Source organism: Pipistrellus hanaki, assembly GCF_964339955.1.
Source record: "Pipistrellus hanaki genome assembly, chromosome: 5".
Lineage (NCBI taxonomy): Eukaryota > Metazoa > Chordata > Mammalia > Chiroptera > Vespertilionidae > Pipistrellus > Pipistrellus hanaki.
In genome coordinates, this window is record NC_140507.1 from 73612910 (window position 1) to 73629647 (window position 16738).

Genomic DNA, 16738 nt, shown 5'->3' on the forward strand with positions numbered 1-16738 from the left:
TTAATGTCAGAAAAATGATTACAACAAATTCACAATGAAAGTGAAATACACATTATCTGGATTAAGCTAAGATTCTTCTGTGGCACTCAGGTTACATGGAGGTCCCAGCACAGGCCGCTTCATTCCACATCCGAGTCACACTGCTCACCCCATAATCTGTCTTTAATTTTTCTTTAAATTGCTTTTAGAGAAGTGAGAGAAAGGAGAGAGGGAGGAAGATCAATTTGTTGTTCCACTTATCTATGTACTCACCTGTTGATTCTTGTATGTGCCCTGACCGGGGATCAAACCCACCACCTTTGTGTGTCGGGACGATGCTCTAACTGGCCTATCGAGCTAGGGCCCTCTAGTCTGGCTTTTAAACCTTGTAAGCAAAGGACATTAAGGGAAGAGAAAAGATGGGATGGAACCTCAGGAAACCTGCAGGCAGTTTTTCTAGTGTAGCAGAGCCACATGGCCCCTTCATTCACTGGGGGGGGGGGGGGGGGGGGGCAGCTGTAGGGCCTGCTGTTTGGACAGTAAGATGAAAGACTACATCTTTCACTTCTCAAGTGCTAAGTCAGGGCTCAAGCAGGCAGCCTTAAAACAGAATACAGTACAAGGTACTGTACTGTAAAGTTCACTCCCAATAATGTAGAAAAGATTAATGGGTGACTTGCCTATTCTGTTTCTGGCATAAGGTAGAAAACAATGATGGCCAACTAACATCTTTAAGGCTCTCAGAGGCTGAGACACCCAAGACTGGCCACCAATCAGACGCTCCCAGGAAGCTTTCACATATCCCAGAACCCAGGGCCTCCTTCACAGGACAGGGTCAGGGACACCACATTTTTAAAAAGCTCCTCTGCCCTGGCTGGTGTGGCTCAGTTGGTTAAGGGTGTCATCTTGTACACTAAAAGGTTGCACTGGTTCAATTCCTGGTCAGAGCACATACCTGAGCTGCAGATTCAATCTCTGGTGGCAGCATGCAGGAGGCAGCTGATCAATGTTTTGTTCTCACATAGATGTGTCTCTCTCTCTCTGTCCCTTTTTCCCTTCCTCTTCCTCTAAAAATCAATTAAAAATCTTAAAAGAAAATGCTGTTCAGCTTAATTTCTTAATTAGCACACACAAGGGGTTTAAGAAAAAAAAATCAATGAAGACAAAGCTACTTGGAAAGAAGATGGGCAAAGATTAGAACCAGATCTTCTACTAAAAAAAGATTGTGGGGGCTGGGGGAATAGAGAGGGACATTCAAATAGAAGACAGATGCACCCCCAAAACATCATTCACCTATGAGACGGGCAGAGCTTAAAGTGTAATCACACACTCCGCAGATGGGAATGAGGAGGGACAGCCACCCTAGGTTCTGGGGGAAGGATATGATCTAGTGCAGAGACCAGCAGGCACTGCAGTCCTCAAATTGTACTCCTGGTCATAACATGGCCTCGCCACCTACTGGTGACTCGGCTAAAGCTCTGCACCCCCGGAATGGCAGCATCCTCTGTAACTTTCTGAAGGGCACCTGATAACATCCACCACAAAGAGCAATACATACACCTTTGGACCTAGCAATCCCACTGACAGGTGTTTGCAAGTCTGCCAAGAGGCAGACATAGGAAGGCTGCCCACAGCAGTTTTCAATAGCATGACATCTACACTAGCAATTAAATGTTTTAGCACTGCACACACACTGTACATCGACATCACCTTGCTGGCTTTGATATTGTGCTACAGTTACAGGAAATAATACCACTGGGCAAAACTGGGTGACGGATACATAGGACCTCTGTCCTATTCTTTACAGCTCCCTGTGAATTTACAATAATTTCAAAATTAAATTAGAAAGTAGCACTGTATATCTCAGTATGTTATGCACAAAAGGTGTCCAAGAGCAAGTCATCTGAACCCATTCGTGGTGGTGTTTCAGAGCATATACAATGTGTTGTGTGTGCCGAAACCAGTTTGGCTCAGTGGATAGAGCATCGGCCTGCGGATTGAAATGTCTTAGGTTCGATTCCAGTCAAGGGCATGTACCCTGGTTGCGGGCACATCCCCAGTAGGGGGTGTGCAAGAGGCAGCTGATCGATGTCTCTCTTTCATCGATGTTTCTAACTCTCTATCCCTCTCTCTTCCTCTCGCTAACAAATCAATAAAATATATTAAAAAAAAAAAAAAGAAGAAGTGTGAGGAGCCCACGCAGAAAAGAGGCTTCCATTGTGCTTATGTTGTGCCTTCTTATAATATCTGAATGCTTTAATCACATTTACATCACTACTACATCTTTTTTTTTAACATCAGTTATCTGAGTGGTAAGTTTATGGGTCTTTTTTATTTATTTCTCTGTATTTTATGATTTCCATGAAGTCCATAGAAAAAATGGCATTAGGAACTGCTCTCTATGAAATTTAAATGTTAATTTAAAATTTAAGTCTTAACAACACAAAGTATTCTTGGGTGAATCATAAAAAGTGTATTCACTGAAAAAGTGTTGCTCTCCTCATTAACATATTAGCTAGAATCTTAATCTGGGAAACAGATAAAATGGAGGTCGCTAGCTTGTCCACCTATGTGCTTAAGTTAATAAGCAATGTAACTTCTTTTTTTTTTTTTTTTATGTATAAAAGTAATCTTTATTTTAAATTCCAATTAATATATGAACATTCTGATTGATTTTCCAGACTCCTGTACTGACCAGATACACCAAGGGAACCCAATGTCCCATTCCTTCCTTCACGTCGTTTTAAAAGAACATGATCCAGGACCTTGAGTTTAACCATCATTTATATGTGTATGATTGTTAATTATATATTTTCACTCCCATCTTCTCTCGTGAGCTTCAGAATGATATTCCTAGCTGGATCAGGCATATCAGATGATTTCCTCTACTCTTCTCTTCTTACATTTGCAATTAACAATCTCACTGGGAGTCCTGTTTACTGAACTAGCACTTAGAAACATCTTACTTTCATTATCTCTTTTTTTGGCTTCTCTTGATCTCTATACTCTCATTTCATGGTGATTTTATCCAATTCTAGAACCTCAAATGGCATCTATGTATTAATCTATAATAATAAAAGCATAATATGCTAATGTCCTTCCTGACGACATTCTGGACTAAGCCAGGGCTGAGAGGGAAGCCTGGGTCCCAGGTGCCAGAGGGAAGCTGGTGCTGGCAGCCAGGGGAAGGAAGACCTACTCTTGCACAAATTTGGTGCATCAGGCCTCTAGTAGTCTCATATTTACATATTCAGTTCTGATGTATCTCCTAAACTCCAGCTTGTATATCCAAGTTCCTACTCAATAACTACACTGAAATATAAAGCAAATATGGATGTGTAACCTACCATATATGAAGTAGAATTTAGGACTTTTAACTCCAAAATGGCTTCCCTTCCCAGTGTTACCTATATTAGTAAATGGCAGCTAATTCCTCAGGGTGAAAAACCTTGTCTTATTTCATTGACCTCTTTCACATGCACATCTAACCCTTAACAAAATAAGCAATGTAACTTCTTGTTTGATAACATGACAGTCAGTTTTAGAGTGGACTCCACTTTTCTTTTTGGTTAATTTAATAGAAAATCAACTAAAGAAAATGAATAAACTGCTATTAGATTAGCCAAAAGAGTAGAAGCTGCCTCCGATTTGGAAAGCCTGGGTGTTGTCCTTCCAGCTCTGTCATTGGCAATCAATTCTCCTAGAACCATGATTGGCAAACTACGGCTCACGAGCCACATGCGGCTCTTTGGCCCCTTGAGGGTGGCTCTTCCACAAAATACCACAGCATGGGTGAGTCTATTTTGAAGAATTGGCGTTAGAAGTTTAAAAAATCTGGCTCTCAAAAGAAATTTCAATCATTGTACAGTTGATATTTGGCTCTGTTGACTAATGAGTTTGCGGACCACTGTCCTAAAAGATGGCATAACCTGACAAAGAATCAAAGAAGGGCAAACACATTTCTGGAAAGCAAACATGGATAAGCACTGTTCTGAAGTAAGTTCGAGAATCTAATTTCATGTTTCTATGCATAATCTAAAGAGTTAACAATATGCCTCCCAAGGACTTCAAAGAACTCTTAAAAATTTTAAAGGCAGAACAATGTTGTTTCCATAAATGCAAATAAAAAACGACTGGCCTTGAGATGGCAGAAGCAATACTCACTCTTTCTTTTGACCTGCTTGTGGTTTTCACACTAATGACAGGCTCTCCTTTTGATTTATCCATTACTACCGTCCGTTCCATTCCTCTGCTTCCTTCAGGAAAAAACACAGCAATCTGTGAAAATGTGCTGATGTACACAGGCCAGCTGGGGGCTCTTGCCACCCCTGCCCCGCAGCTGTCAAGTGACTAATGCTAATGCTAAAGCCTTTGTGTCCTGTCCCTGTCTTCATGATGATATAAAAGTTGATGTTTCTCTGTCTTTCTCTTCCGTCCACTCACTCTAAAACAAAAGGAAAGAGTATCCTCTAGCAAGGATTACGAAAAAGAAGCACTACCAATAGGACTACACTGGGCGGAAACATGTCTTTGCTCATCTAGAATGGACTTGCCTGCATCTTACAACTTAAATCTGAGACAAAGTGCATTCTGCAACATGTACACGAAGACATTCCACCTGTAGGCTTGTGTCCTTTACCCCTCATACTCAATCCTAGTGGCTCCAGGATAACCAATTTCAATTTTTATTCCTACCACACATTGTGGGATGCTCTGCATAACCCAGGCTCTTGTGCCTGAATTAGATACTGCTGGCTCCGAGGAAGCCCCTCCCCACCCCCACGAGTGGGCTTCCCTTCATCTGTCTGTAGCAATAAAGGTTCTACACCAATTCTTCCTCTTCACAACAAGCTAAGCAGGCTCTCACTGCCAGAACCACCATGGATTTAGGGAAATTTGCAATACTCCAGGAGCATTTTAAAAACACGTTCCTCAGGAGACTGCTGGCAAATTACCCCAATGATTAAGATCTAACTTGTAATGCACTGCACCAAATCCCAATGCTCCAGATGGTCAGGTTTTGTTTCTGGTTTTCTTTTTTGAGAAGGGGAGGGGATGGGTTTGTTTGTTTTGTGTGTGAGTATTTGTTTTTGGGTTTTTTTTGCCACAAAACATTCTGTGGAGCTTCATGCAAGTCTGAAGATGCAGAATGCAAGCAATTTTTATAAAATGACAACAGAGGTGGCACACTATAAGTGCAACTGCTCCTCCACAGTCTACAGACATGAGATTTTCATTTTCTGTTTCTCATTTGATCTGGCTTTACCATACAGGCAAGAAAAATAAGATTACACACGTATAGAGTTGTACTGAAGTAGTTATAAGAACTAGGACACCCCCATGGCAAACCCCCACTTTTTTCTGTGAAAGACTCAGGAAAAATAAGAACGCAGATCACTGAGCTGCCAGTAAAGCTAAATCACTGACCAGAACATCTCTGCATTCTGCTGTTGTGTAGAAACTCCTTTAAGCCACCTCATCACCTGAGGCTCTGTTGCTTTAATGGCTTTTTAGAAGCAGCAAAACTAGGCAAAGTCACTAAAAAGCTCGCTGCACTTACTTGATCTACTATGACACCCACCAGCCCATTGAGACTGGCTCTTTCCCCCTCAGGAACACTTAGTCTCTAATCACCTGATTTGGTGACTCTGGATCGATTTGTAGTTCCTGGTTTTAGCTCGTCTTCGTCTTTTTCTTCCTTTTTAATGTCTTCAGGCCTTCTTCCCTCCTTTTTCTCCATCTTCTCTTCCTTCTTAATTACAGTTCTATGTAAAAACATGGTTATCAAACTTGAGTTCCTGAGCCTCTAATAGGAGCAGTCTGCTCGCACAGATTGATGCACAAAACCAACCAGGCCAGCAGCAAATGGATGGAGAGAATTATTTGAAAACTGATAATATTCCCCTCTTCAGACACAGCCCCTATTCCCACTTAAGTTATCTGTCACATCTCAAAATATGCAGGAGAAAACTGCAAGCTCATGAGGATGTTTTCCCAAGATGCTAGAAGCACTTACATATATGACATCTATGCAACTATACATGATGGAAGAATGCTTGTGAAAAACTATTTTCAAATGTCTCATTTTGAAACATTTTGTATATGTGGAATATTAAGTTTTGTTGGAAAAAATTTCCCCCAAACAGGTATAGTATGATATAGAATGAAGGTACAGTACCAGGAACAGACATTCCTACAACATGAAGCAGTGAGCCACCTGCCCACTAACACTTGTACCTGGCAATATCTGCATACTTGGAGGAGTTAAAATGCTATTAGCCCAGCAAGCGTGGTTCAGTGGTTGAGCGTTGCCCTATGAACTAGGTCACAGTTTGATTCCCAGCCCGGGTTGTGGGCTCAGCCGATCAATGATTCTCACTCATCATTGATGTTTCTATCTTTCCCTTCTTCTCTGAAATAAAAAACATATATTTAAAAATAAAATAAAATGCTATTATATGTCAGCCAATATGGAAACTATCACTTCAACCAAAGGCAGTTCTGTTTTTTAGAGAGAGAGGAAGGGAGAGGGAGAGATAGAAACACTAATGAGAGAAAAATATTGATCAGGTGACTCCTGATGCCCCCTGCTAAAGATTAAGTACAAAACCCACGCATGCGCCCTGAAGGGGAATTGAACCAGTGACTTCTTGTGCATAGGGAGAGAGGAGGTGGAGAAACATCGATGTGAGAGAGATACATCAATTGGTTGCCTCCCGCACATGCCCCTACTAGGGCTGGGGAACCTGCAACTAACATATGTGCCCTTTTACCTGGAATCAAACACTTCACCCTTTGGTCCCCAGGCAGATGAGAAAAAAAACCAACCAGGGCAGGATTCCCTTACAATATAGTAATACTATAGATGCAGTGAATGTCACAGATACACTTGTCCCATCACCACCCATGTTGCCATAACTGTCAATCATTTGGCTCACCTCTTGAACCTTTATGGGTACTTGCACATAACCATAAAGATCTTCAGGAATGTTTTACATTTCTGGAGACTAACATAGTGGGATGGGCCTTGATATGGTGCTCTTTAGCACTTTTCGCCTCATGCTTTAAAGCAGTGATTCTCAGCTCATGGCTCACACAAACTAGTCACTATAAAATGCTGCCGCACACCAAAAAATGTATTTTTTACCAATGTGACAAAAGAGGGGGGGAAAAAAAGGTATGATTTTCATTCATCGGACGGCTACTGGTGAATTAGTTGGCTGTTGTCATTTTTTATTTTGACAATCTAAGGGAAAAGAGGTCAGTACCCTTGACTAAATAGTCAGGTATTACATGTTTTAAACATTCCTGTAGCACACCGGTTGAAAAATAACTGCTTGAAAGGTTAGTCTGGCCCAGGCGGTGTGGCTCAGTGCTTGAGTACTGACCTAGGAACCAGAATTCACAGTCAGGGAACATGGCAGGAGGCAGCTGATGAGTGATTCTTGCTCATCATTGCTGTTTCAATGTCTCCCTCTCCCTGCTTCTCTGAATAAATAAATAAATAAATAAATAAATAAATAAATAAAGCCGAAACCGGTTTGGCTCAGTGGATAGAGCATTGGCCTGGGGACTGAAAGGCCCCAGGTTCCATTCCAGTCAAGGGCATGTACCTTGGTTACAGGCACATCCCCAGTAGGGAGTGTGCAAGAGGCAGCTGATCGATATTTCTCTCTCATCGATGTTTCTAGCTTTCTGTCCCTCTCTCTTCCTCTGTAAAAACTCAATAAAATATATTAATTAAAAATTTAAAAAAAAATAAAATTAAAAATAAAAACGTATTTTAAAAAGGTTAGTCTGTGTGGATTCATACACAGATCTGGTTCCTTTCAGCTGCTACCCAACAGTGCACAGCTATTTCCATTTCCCTTATGATAGACTAGAGATTGGTTCCAGTGCCAAATGACTGCAAATAAAGCCACCATGAATCTCTCTGATGTACCTCTTCCACTATTCTGCAGTGGTGCCTCCTCCCTCCAAGGAGACCTGAATAATGTTTCAACAGAAGACCTCTCCCTCCTTGTACTGTACTCACATGGCACCTCCTAGACACAAAGGACTTGTTGATAACACTAACTTAAAAATAATTTTTTAAAAAAAGTACCTACATAAGAAAACCAATAAAGAAAACACCTGCCCGTAGGAAAAAAGGCTGGAGGGACATATACCAAAAAGTGTTCAACCAGGTAGTGATATTTTGCCTGACTTCAGTGTGTGCTTTCTAAAAGACAATTATAGAAACATCACTACTAATCCATGACAACTAAGACAAGCCACCTGAATGGACAAGCTTCTCCATTTCACTTAGGCTGACGACTAAGCCTAGAAATTCCTAATATAAAAGGAAAGGTTAATAAAAGTGTTTATTTGAATGAAATAAATAAGGTTAAAAACAAATTTTGAAATATTCAACCTGCTAGGCAAATCACGTAGGCAGTTTGGTTTTAAACACCTTAAGCTCATCACCCAGTTAAGTGCCCTAGGACTGAGGGCAACAGCTCAGGACTAAATTCTGACCTTGTTGCTTGCCAGCTGAGCTGTGTGACCTTGGGTCCCCTTTCTGGGCCAGTTTCCTCTTCTTTCTACACGGAGTACAGATCTCACAAGACTCTTCCAGAGACTCAGGGACCACCCTGTACACACACACATTAGTTGAATATTATCCCCTTTCTTTTTGCCAAAAACACATCTCACTTCTGTGATTCAAAAAAATCAACCAACGAAAAGCATCTCAAGATACTAAGAAAACCAACTCTCAACAGCTCCTCATATTCTAACAATAGAGATATTTTTAGCACTGCTAATAGATGTGTCCTTTAAATAAGAAGTTGCTGATAGCTGACTGGTGTGGCTCAGTGGATAGAGCGTAGGCCTGCGGACTCAAGGGTCCCAGGTTCGATTCCATTCAGGGGCATGTACCTTGGTTGCGGGTACATCCCCAGTGGGGGGTGTGCGGGAGCCAGCTGATCGGTGTTTCTCTCTCATCAATGTTTCTAACTCTCTATCCCTCTCCCTTCCTCTCTGTAAAAAATCAATAAAATATATATTTTTTTTTTAAAGTTGCTGATAAAATCATGGGTCTTAGTACATGAAGGCTCATCTAATAGCCATTTCTCATGGCCCTACAATTTCTAACTTGGTCACATTGAAGACCAGCAATTATACTGTTAAAAACTAAGCCCAATACTTATGAGTATTGATGTCCACAGTCATGTTTACTCAACTATCAATTTTCTTATGTAAAAAAAACAGCAAAATGGAATTACTGTGAAATTTACAGATTCTTAGCAAAGGGTTTAATTTTTAGAATGCAAATGGACCTGGAAGTGGAAATAAATTGTGTTGACAATATAAGTGTAACACAGACACACAGTGTTCTGAGTATAACACTGTTATCAAGCACATCACCAAATTCTACCTACCCAAATGATAAGCCTATGGCTTTTGTTTTGATATTTTTATTGATTTCAGAGAGGAAAGGAGAGGGAGAGATAGAAACATCAATGATGAAAGAGAATCATTGATCAGCTGCCTCTGCACGCCCCCTACTGGGGATCGAGCCCACAACCTGGGCATGAGCCCTTGGCTGGAATCAAACCCGGGAACCTTCAGTGCGCAGGCTGATGCTCTATCCACTGAGCTAAACCAGCTAAGGCAAGCATATTGTTTTGATAAAAGTATAATCAATGCCTGCTGTGAAAGATCTGTCCCTATTTCCATCTTCATTAAAGCTACAAATCACCTCCTTTAAATAAATAGTATCTATTTATAAAAATAGACCCCCAAATTACTATGCCAAGGAATCCCCAAGGTACCTCAGTGAACTAATACGTATTCTGGGATATTTCAAGTTTTTGAGGGAAACACAAAAATACTTGACAACTGCCAGGCGCTGCACAAAATACTAGTTTCAGGCGGCTCATTTCAATATTCAATCAGCTTACATTCCTTTGAATAATGATGTTATCTTTGCAAAGCTGGGTTTTTGCAGTTGCTGGGATAAAAAGCATGATTCACATGAAAATCAACCTGGACTGTGAAATGATTCCAAGTTTTCAGAGGCTGTGCAAGGGCCCAGGATGTTTGGAATAAAAAATAAATGGTGCCTGCCCTAGCTGGTTTGGCTCAGTGCATAGAGCATTGGCCTGCGGACTCAAGTTTGATTCCAGTTAAGGGCACATGCCTGGGTTTTGGGCTTGATTCCCAGTAGGGGACATGCAAGAGGCAGCCGATTAATGATTCTCTCTTATCACTGATGTTTCTATCTCTCTCTCCCTTTCCCTCTGAAATCAATAAAAATATACTTAATAAAAAAATGTTATTTATTTTGTGTGTGTTTTTTTCCAACAGGCTACTAGGTTATTTAGATGTACATACTTATTAAGGATCATCTGAATCTATTTTTTTAGCATTATGAAATGAATATCTGTTGAAAGCTAAACACTGAAGTAGCAGCAAGATGCAGAAATCACCTGTGATGTAATGAGAAGCTGGTGAGGCTGTTTATGCAAAGGACACATGCTTGTTTCCTGAGCTACCCTGTGGCTGCCACCTGCCCTCCTTCCAGCCATCATCCCAAGAGAATGCGTTAAAAAAAAATTACTTTAGCTGAAACTGGTTTGGCTCAGTGCACATAGCGTCGGCCTGCGGGTTCAATTTCGGTCAAGGGCACATGCCCAGGTTACAGGCTCAATCCCAGGAGGGGGCATGCAAGAGGCAGCCAATCAACGATTCTCTCTCATCATTGATGTTTCTATCTCCCTCTCCCCTCCTCTCTGATATCAATTAAAAAATATTTTTAAAAAATTACTTTACTTTTCAACTTTGATCTCCACAGGATGATGTCTGTCAACACTAGATACTTTTTCCTTCTTCACTTCACACTCCTTTCTGTCGGACAGCTTTTTCCCAGCAGGTTCGTTTTTGGCCTAAAAATATAATGCAGATAGAAATGGCTCATGGACTAGGTCTTCCCCCAGGTAAAGTTCATGAGAAAGAACAGGCAAGGACTGCCTTACCTTCTCTACGGAGATCATTCTTCCATGAAGCTCAGTTCTGTGGAGGTGGCTGATACATTTTGTAGCCTCATCAGATGTAGACATGGTGACAAAGCCGTAGCACCGAGCCCCAGGACTGCGGGCATTGGTCACCACTTTGGCGCCGACAACCTTCATGGGAAAGGGCACTCTTATTTTCTCATACAGATAATCACACAATGTAAAAAATTACTAGCAGTTAACTGATCATCAAAATCATTTCCATTAGACATTTGGTATCTTTCTTCTGGCCATCAACATAAAATGTTCCCAAACATTATCCAAAATCATGGCCAATAAGAAAACAAAACCATTTCTTTTTGTCTAGTGGCACTTTGAGTCTTTTATGCCATGATACTGCAGCAGAATCAAGAGGATTTTATGGAAAATTGGGATAATCCCCATGACCACAGCTAAATAAATATGCATAAGTAACCCCCCAAAAAATCATTTATACTAGTTTTTACTTCTCCAGGATTTGTCAGTTCTTCCTAGTTATTAAAAATAATTGACCTATCAAAATACAAGTGCTTTTGATACAAGATGAGCTCTACAGTGACAAAAAGCAAACAGGGAGAGCTAAAAAGAGTTGAACTACACTAATGGAAACTTTTTAATCAATCAAAAGCCCTTCCCATTCAGATCATTTTCTCTAATTCCATTCTATCCATGGACAGCTGAGGGAATATCTACTCAGAAATGCACCCCGATCTATGTGAACCAAGGCTAGGAAGACCTCTGACATAGATCAGAGAAACTTCCACTTACAGCCAGCACAGAGAGCCAGCCATTAGCTCTCCTGCTACCTGAAACTAAAAAACGGTAGGAAATGTAGACAACAAGGGTTTTCAGACACCACGCACCAGGCTACACAGGATGGAGACCTCTGCAAGAGTGGAAACACATGAGGCAGCCTTATGGTTGCCCATTCTTACTGCCTAGATGTGTAGGCCCTGGGCAGGGAGGAGGAACTGAGGGGGCTGGTATCCCTGAGATGAGCACAGGTCAGAGTCTGAGGAGATAAAAGCAATGACCAATCATAGTACCATACGGAGAGACACGTAAGACAGCTGCAGAGAATTTCAGTGTCCTCCTGAGTGGCGCATATGTGTGAGAAAACCACCAAGACTGGGGAGATGACCACCTAAGAAGCAGAGGGAACAATCCCCGGAGCTCGCTCGTGCTGCAAGGCCCACTTCCCCCAGAATGAACCCAAGGGCTGGACAGAAAAGCCTGTAATTCATGGGCATTGGGCTGAGTGCTCAGAAGGATGCTGCCCAGGAGTGGATGAAGCTAGCCCTGAGCTCTGGCCTGATTAACAAACTTAACAGCAGGCCTCTGCACTGATCGAGCAAGTGCCTGAACTGTGCCCCAGCAAAAGCTCAGGGACATTTGCAGGGATATAAGAATAACTAGCTCACAAGGTAAAAGTCACAATGCCTGGTATCCAATAAAAAATGATTGGGTTAGCCTTAGCTGGTTTGGCTCAGTGGATAGAGCACTGGCCCGCACACTGAAGGATCCTGGGACAAAGGGAAAGAAGCCTCTGCTGAAGACACAGTGCCGGTTCACAGAGCAGAGCAGCTTTGCATTCTTACTTCTCCTGAAGCTCAAGGGTCTTAGCCAATTATGGGGCCATTTGATCTTTCCATTAAACTAATAATCCTTGCAAGGGCATCATTTCCAATGACAGTTAAACCCAAATAAGGGCTGGTACCAGGAGAAGCTGTCTCCCCACTCCTTACCCTTGCACTCTGCCCTGTAGCTTTGCACAGTAGCCTTTGATGAGTTCATCCAAATTATAAAGCCTTGTCCCACCACTGGGCCTTCCTTTACCCAGAGCTGAGTTCCACAGGCATGCTGAACTCCAATCATATTCAGGTCTTGCCCTAAATATGGCTTCCTCAGCAAGCTTTGCTGAACCAACCACCCAAATCTAAATTAGATCTCATACCATATGATTGCATGCTGTAATTTTCCTTAACATATTTATTCAATGTGTTGTATGTTTATTCTGTAAATGATTTTCCCACCAGTCTGTAAGATCTATGACAGAGACCTTATATGTTTGCTTAGGCTTTATAATCAGTACCTGAGTTCAGAAAGAGGTCAACAAAATAAGTGAGGTTACGGCTTAAGTTTTCCAAGCCCTTTGAATGCTTCTTCTGGATCCATACTGCCTAAATCACTAATGTATTCACCAATACCTACTTGGGCGACATGGATCTGAGCAAAGATATGACTGAGCGGCTAGGAGAGTCAGCCTCAGGAACTCTGCCTAGAATCCCTGCAAGTTCTCAACTCCTCGAAGCACTGTCCCCTACCTTCCCCTCAGAGGGCCACTTCCCACAGGCACCTGGAGACCAGGGCAGTCTCTATGGCTTAAAAAAGATTGCTTCATCTCCTAATTCCAAAGTAACAGAATAATTTTCACTTTAAAAGTTCTTTAAGTTCCTTAGAAAGTTTTAGAACTGTATTATTTTCTGCCTGCTCCCAATATCAGCCTATTAGGTGATTTATTTGTAAACCACTATCACATTCTATTTTTAAAGTATATACTTAAGATGCTATTCTTACTAATAAAAGGCTAAGTGGTCCTCAAGCCGTGATGCCCTCAGGCCATCAGAAGATGGCTATGCCCACAGAGGGCATGCACAGGTGGGCTGGGTGGGGCAGGGCTTGACGCTATGTGCACACCACAGAGCCTGCCTGCGAGTCCAGCCTCCTGGCTCTGCACAGCACGGAGGCGGGGCCCTGGCTCTGGCCTACCTCCTTGGGGCAATCAATCGTGGGGCTCCTGCACTGTAACAGGGCACAGGCCAGGCTTGGGGATTCCCCCGTTTGAGGGCACAAATTATGTGCATTGGGCCTCTAGTAAGATATAAAAGCCAACACTTAACTTACTGCTAAGAAAAAAACCCTCAGCATGCCAGCTTTAAATTTTGTATAAGCCAAAAGATTATAGCAGTTTCTTGAAGAGAAGTTAGAAAGAACCACAAGAACTTCAGATTCTAGCTATTTACACAAGTTTCCTGCATAGTGTTCTACATCATGTTTATCTAGTTTGTTAACCACTCTCAAACAGAAAAAAAAGGTACACTAACCAAAAACAAGGTAGGTTTTCCTCATTGAGGATTTCCTCCTCTAGCCTTTTCTTAAATTAGAAATGACCAACAATAAAATTAGCATGAAGTAGGGTTTTAAACTTGAGTATATATTTTTACTAGAGGCCTGGTGCATGAAATTCATGCACAGCAGGGAGCGGGCCTAAGCTAGCAGTCAGACATCCTTAGCGCTGCTGTGGGGGTGGAGGAGGCTCCCACCACCTCCTAGCTCACCAGCGGTGAGCCAGGCTTCTGGCTGAGCTGTGGCCACACACTTCCACCCCCCATGGGAGCGCACTGACCACCAGGGGGCAGCTCCTGCATTGAGTGGTTGTCCATGGTGGTCATATGCATCATAGCAGCCAACGTTTTGCCAGTCAATTTGCATATTAGCCTTTTATTTTATAGGATTGATTTCAGAGAGTAAGGGATAGAAACATCAATGATAAGAATCACTGATGGACTACCTCTTTCAGGCTCCCTACTGGGGTTTGAGCCTGCAACCTAGGCAGGTACCCTGACCAGGAATTGAACTGTGACCTCCTTGTTCATAGGTCGACAATCACTGAGCCACACCAACAGGGCTTGAGAGAGAATATATATATATATATATATATATATACACACACACACACACACACACACACACACACTTTTTTTAAATATATTTTTATTGAGTTTGTTTTTTAATGCTAAATTGAGGCTGGGTAGCAAGACAGACATAAGGGAGAGCATACCTTTCCATACTTGCTGAAAAGGTTCTTCAGATCTGTTGCTCGAGTTGTGGAGGACAGTCCACTGACCCACAAATTCCTACCAGAACTGCTGCTGATACGACCTGAAGCAGAGAGAGAAGATTATGCTTTGCCACCAGGAATAAAAGTAACCATGACCACTCCTGAAATGTGGCTCTCTCTTAAACCCTAACCACATTCAACTTCAATGCTTCTTTTTTCTTTTCAATTTCAACTCTTTTAATTCAAGAGTTTAATTACTGCCAACACATAGGACAGAGATGAAAATTTGGACCGGAAAAACAAGAGTTTTCTTACTTGAGGAGTAATCATGTACAGGTTATTACGAACTGAAATGTCTTTCAATGATCAGATCTCAACCAAGATAGGAGTTTCGCCGAAACCGGTTTGGCTCAGTGGTAGAGCGTCGGTCTGCGGACTGAAGGGTCCCAGGTTCGATTCCGGTCAAGTGCATGTACATTGGTTGCGGGCACGTACATTGGTTGCGGGCACATCCCCGGTAGGGGGCGTGCAGGAGGTAGCTGGTCGATGTTTCTCTCTCATCGATGTTTCTAGCTCTCTATCTCTCTCTCTTCCTAGAAGAATCAATAAAATATATTTAAAAAAAAAAAAAAAGATAGCAGTTTCTATAACCCTTCTTACATTATTCAATGGAAAATGGGGTTGTGACAGGATTCACTGTAAATTCCAGAATGTGGCAATTTTCAGGCCCCTCCCTCCTACGCCAAGGGATCCACAGGTGGTTCCCCACCACGTAAATCATACCTTTTTCATCTTTAATGACTGGCTTTATATCTTTTTCTTCCTTAAAAGAACTAGAGACAAAAGTTAATGTTAACCATGCAGGAAAAAAGCAAAAGAGAACTAAATTAAAAATATAATGTGTGCTAAAATTGAATACCTACCAGAAAATTAGTCTGAAGTAAAATTTTAACAAGAACCTTTGTAAGCTTATATTGGATATTTGACCCCCCAAAATACAATATCAGATTCTTAAATCAATTCGATTTAACTGAAGAGAACACTTAGCAATTTAAGAACACAACCATAGTTGGTTGAGAAAAGAAGGAATCAAATCAGCCACTAAAAATACACAAAGAGAAATAAAACATTCTTTAGAGGTAAATTACAATTTCGTCAGTCTGGCCGGCCAATTGTAGAAAAAACAGCTTATGTGTGTCATTAAACGACCAATGAAAAGGAGATAGCATCTGGTCTAAAACTGAGAAAAAACAAACCTCATTTTCTGATCAGCGCCCTCACTGGCTGAGGACTCTTTAGGAGCCGGAGGGACTTCATTACAAGCTTCAAAAGCAAACTTCTTCACGTCTTCTTTGCTATCCCTGGGGTCTGGGCTTGAGGCTTCCTGGGGCGTTTCTGCCACCTCCTCGCTAGAGGCTTCTGTGCGCTCTGAGGCTTTACTACTCTGCTCAACTGGCTCCTCTAGCCCTACAGGCTCACAGTCCATCCTCTCGTCACCGCCTGTCTGCTCCACGGGCTCCCTTTTCACTACCGCTAACATGGTGTCTGCCTCGCTCCACTGAGCTTGTGCTGTTGACTCGCTGGCCAAATCTAAGTCACCCTCCTCCAGGTGGCCGCTGCCAAAAAGGTCCTCTTCCTCCGCAAGCTTTCTGTCTGGCCCCACGCTACTTGTATCTTGTGCAAATGGCTGCTCCAGCTCGGAACCTTCTTCTTTTACTGGCTCAGATTTACAAGTTTCCCCCAAAATGTCGAGTATTTTCTCATTTTCTACGGATTTAACAGGAATAGAATGGCACAAGGTTTAATTACCAGGGAAATAAAGCAATCACAAATGTGGAACTGGCACGGCTGCCACACTAACACGAAGAGAACTGCTAGCTAC

The 16738-nt window shown here is 42.0% G+C and overlaps 1 protein-coding gene across 3 annotated transcripts in view; it reads right to left on the minus strand.

Annotated features, from left to right (window-relative positions):
* Window positions 1–16738, minus strand: part of LOC311622460 (scaffold attachment factor B2-like) — a 36274-nt gene that overhangs the window by 10521 nt on the left and 9015 nt on the right. For all 3 annotated transcript variants that reach the window (XM_084883671.1, XM_084883670.1, XM_084883672.1), the window contains exons 7-13: window positions 16113–16623; window positions 15640–15689; window positions 14857–14957; window positions 10998–11147; window positions 10795–10907; window positions 5614–5744; window positions 4144–4235 (exon numbers count right to left, since the gene is read on the minus strand). In XM_084883671.1, the coding sequence (XP_084739797.1) occupies window positions 4144–4235; window positions 5614–5744; window positions 10795–10907; window positions 10998–11147; window positions 14857–14957; window positions 15640–15689; window positions 16113–16623 (1148 nt within the window). The remainder of the gene's footprint in view (window positions 1–4143; window positions 4236–5613; window positions 5745–10794; window positions 10908–10997; window positions 11148–14856; window positions 14958–15639; window positions 15690–16112; window positions 16624–16738) is intronic.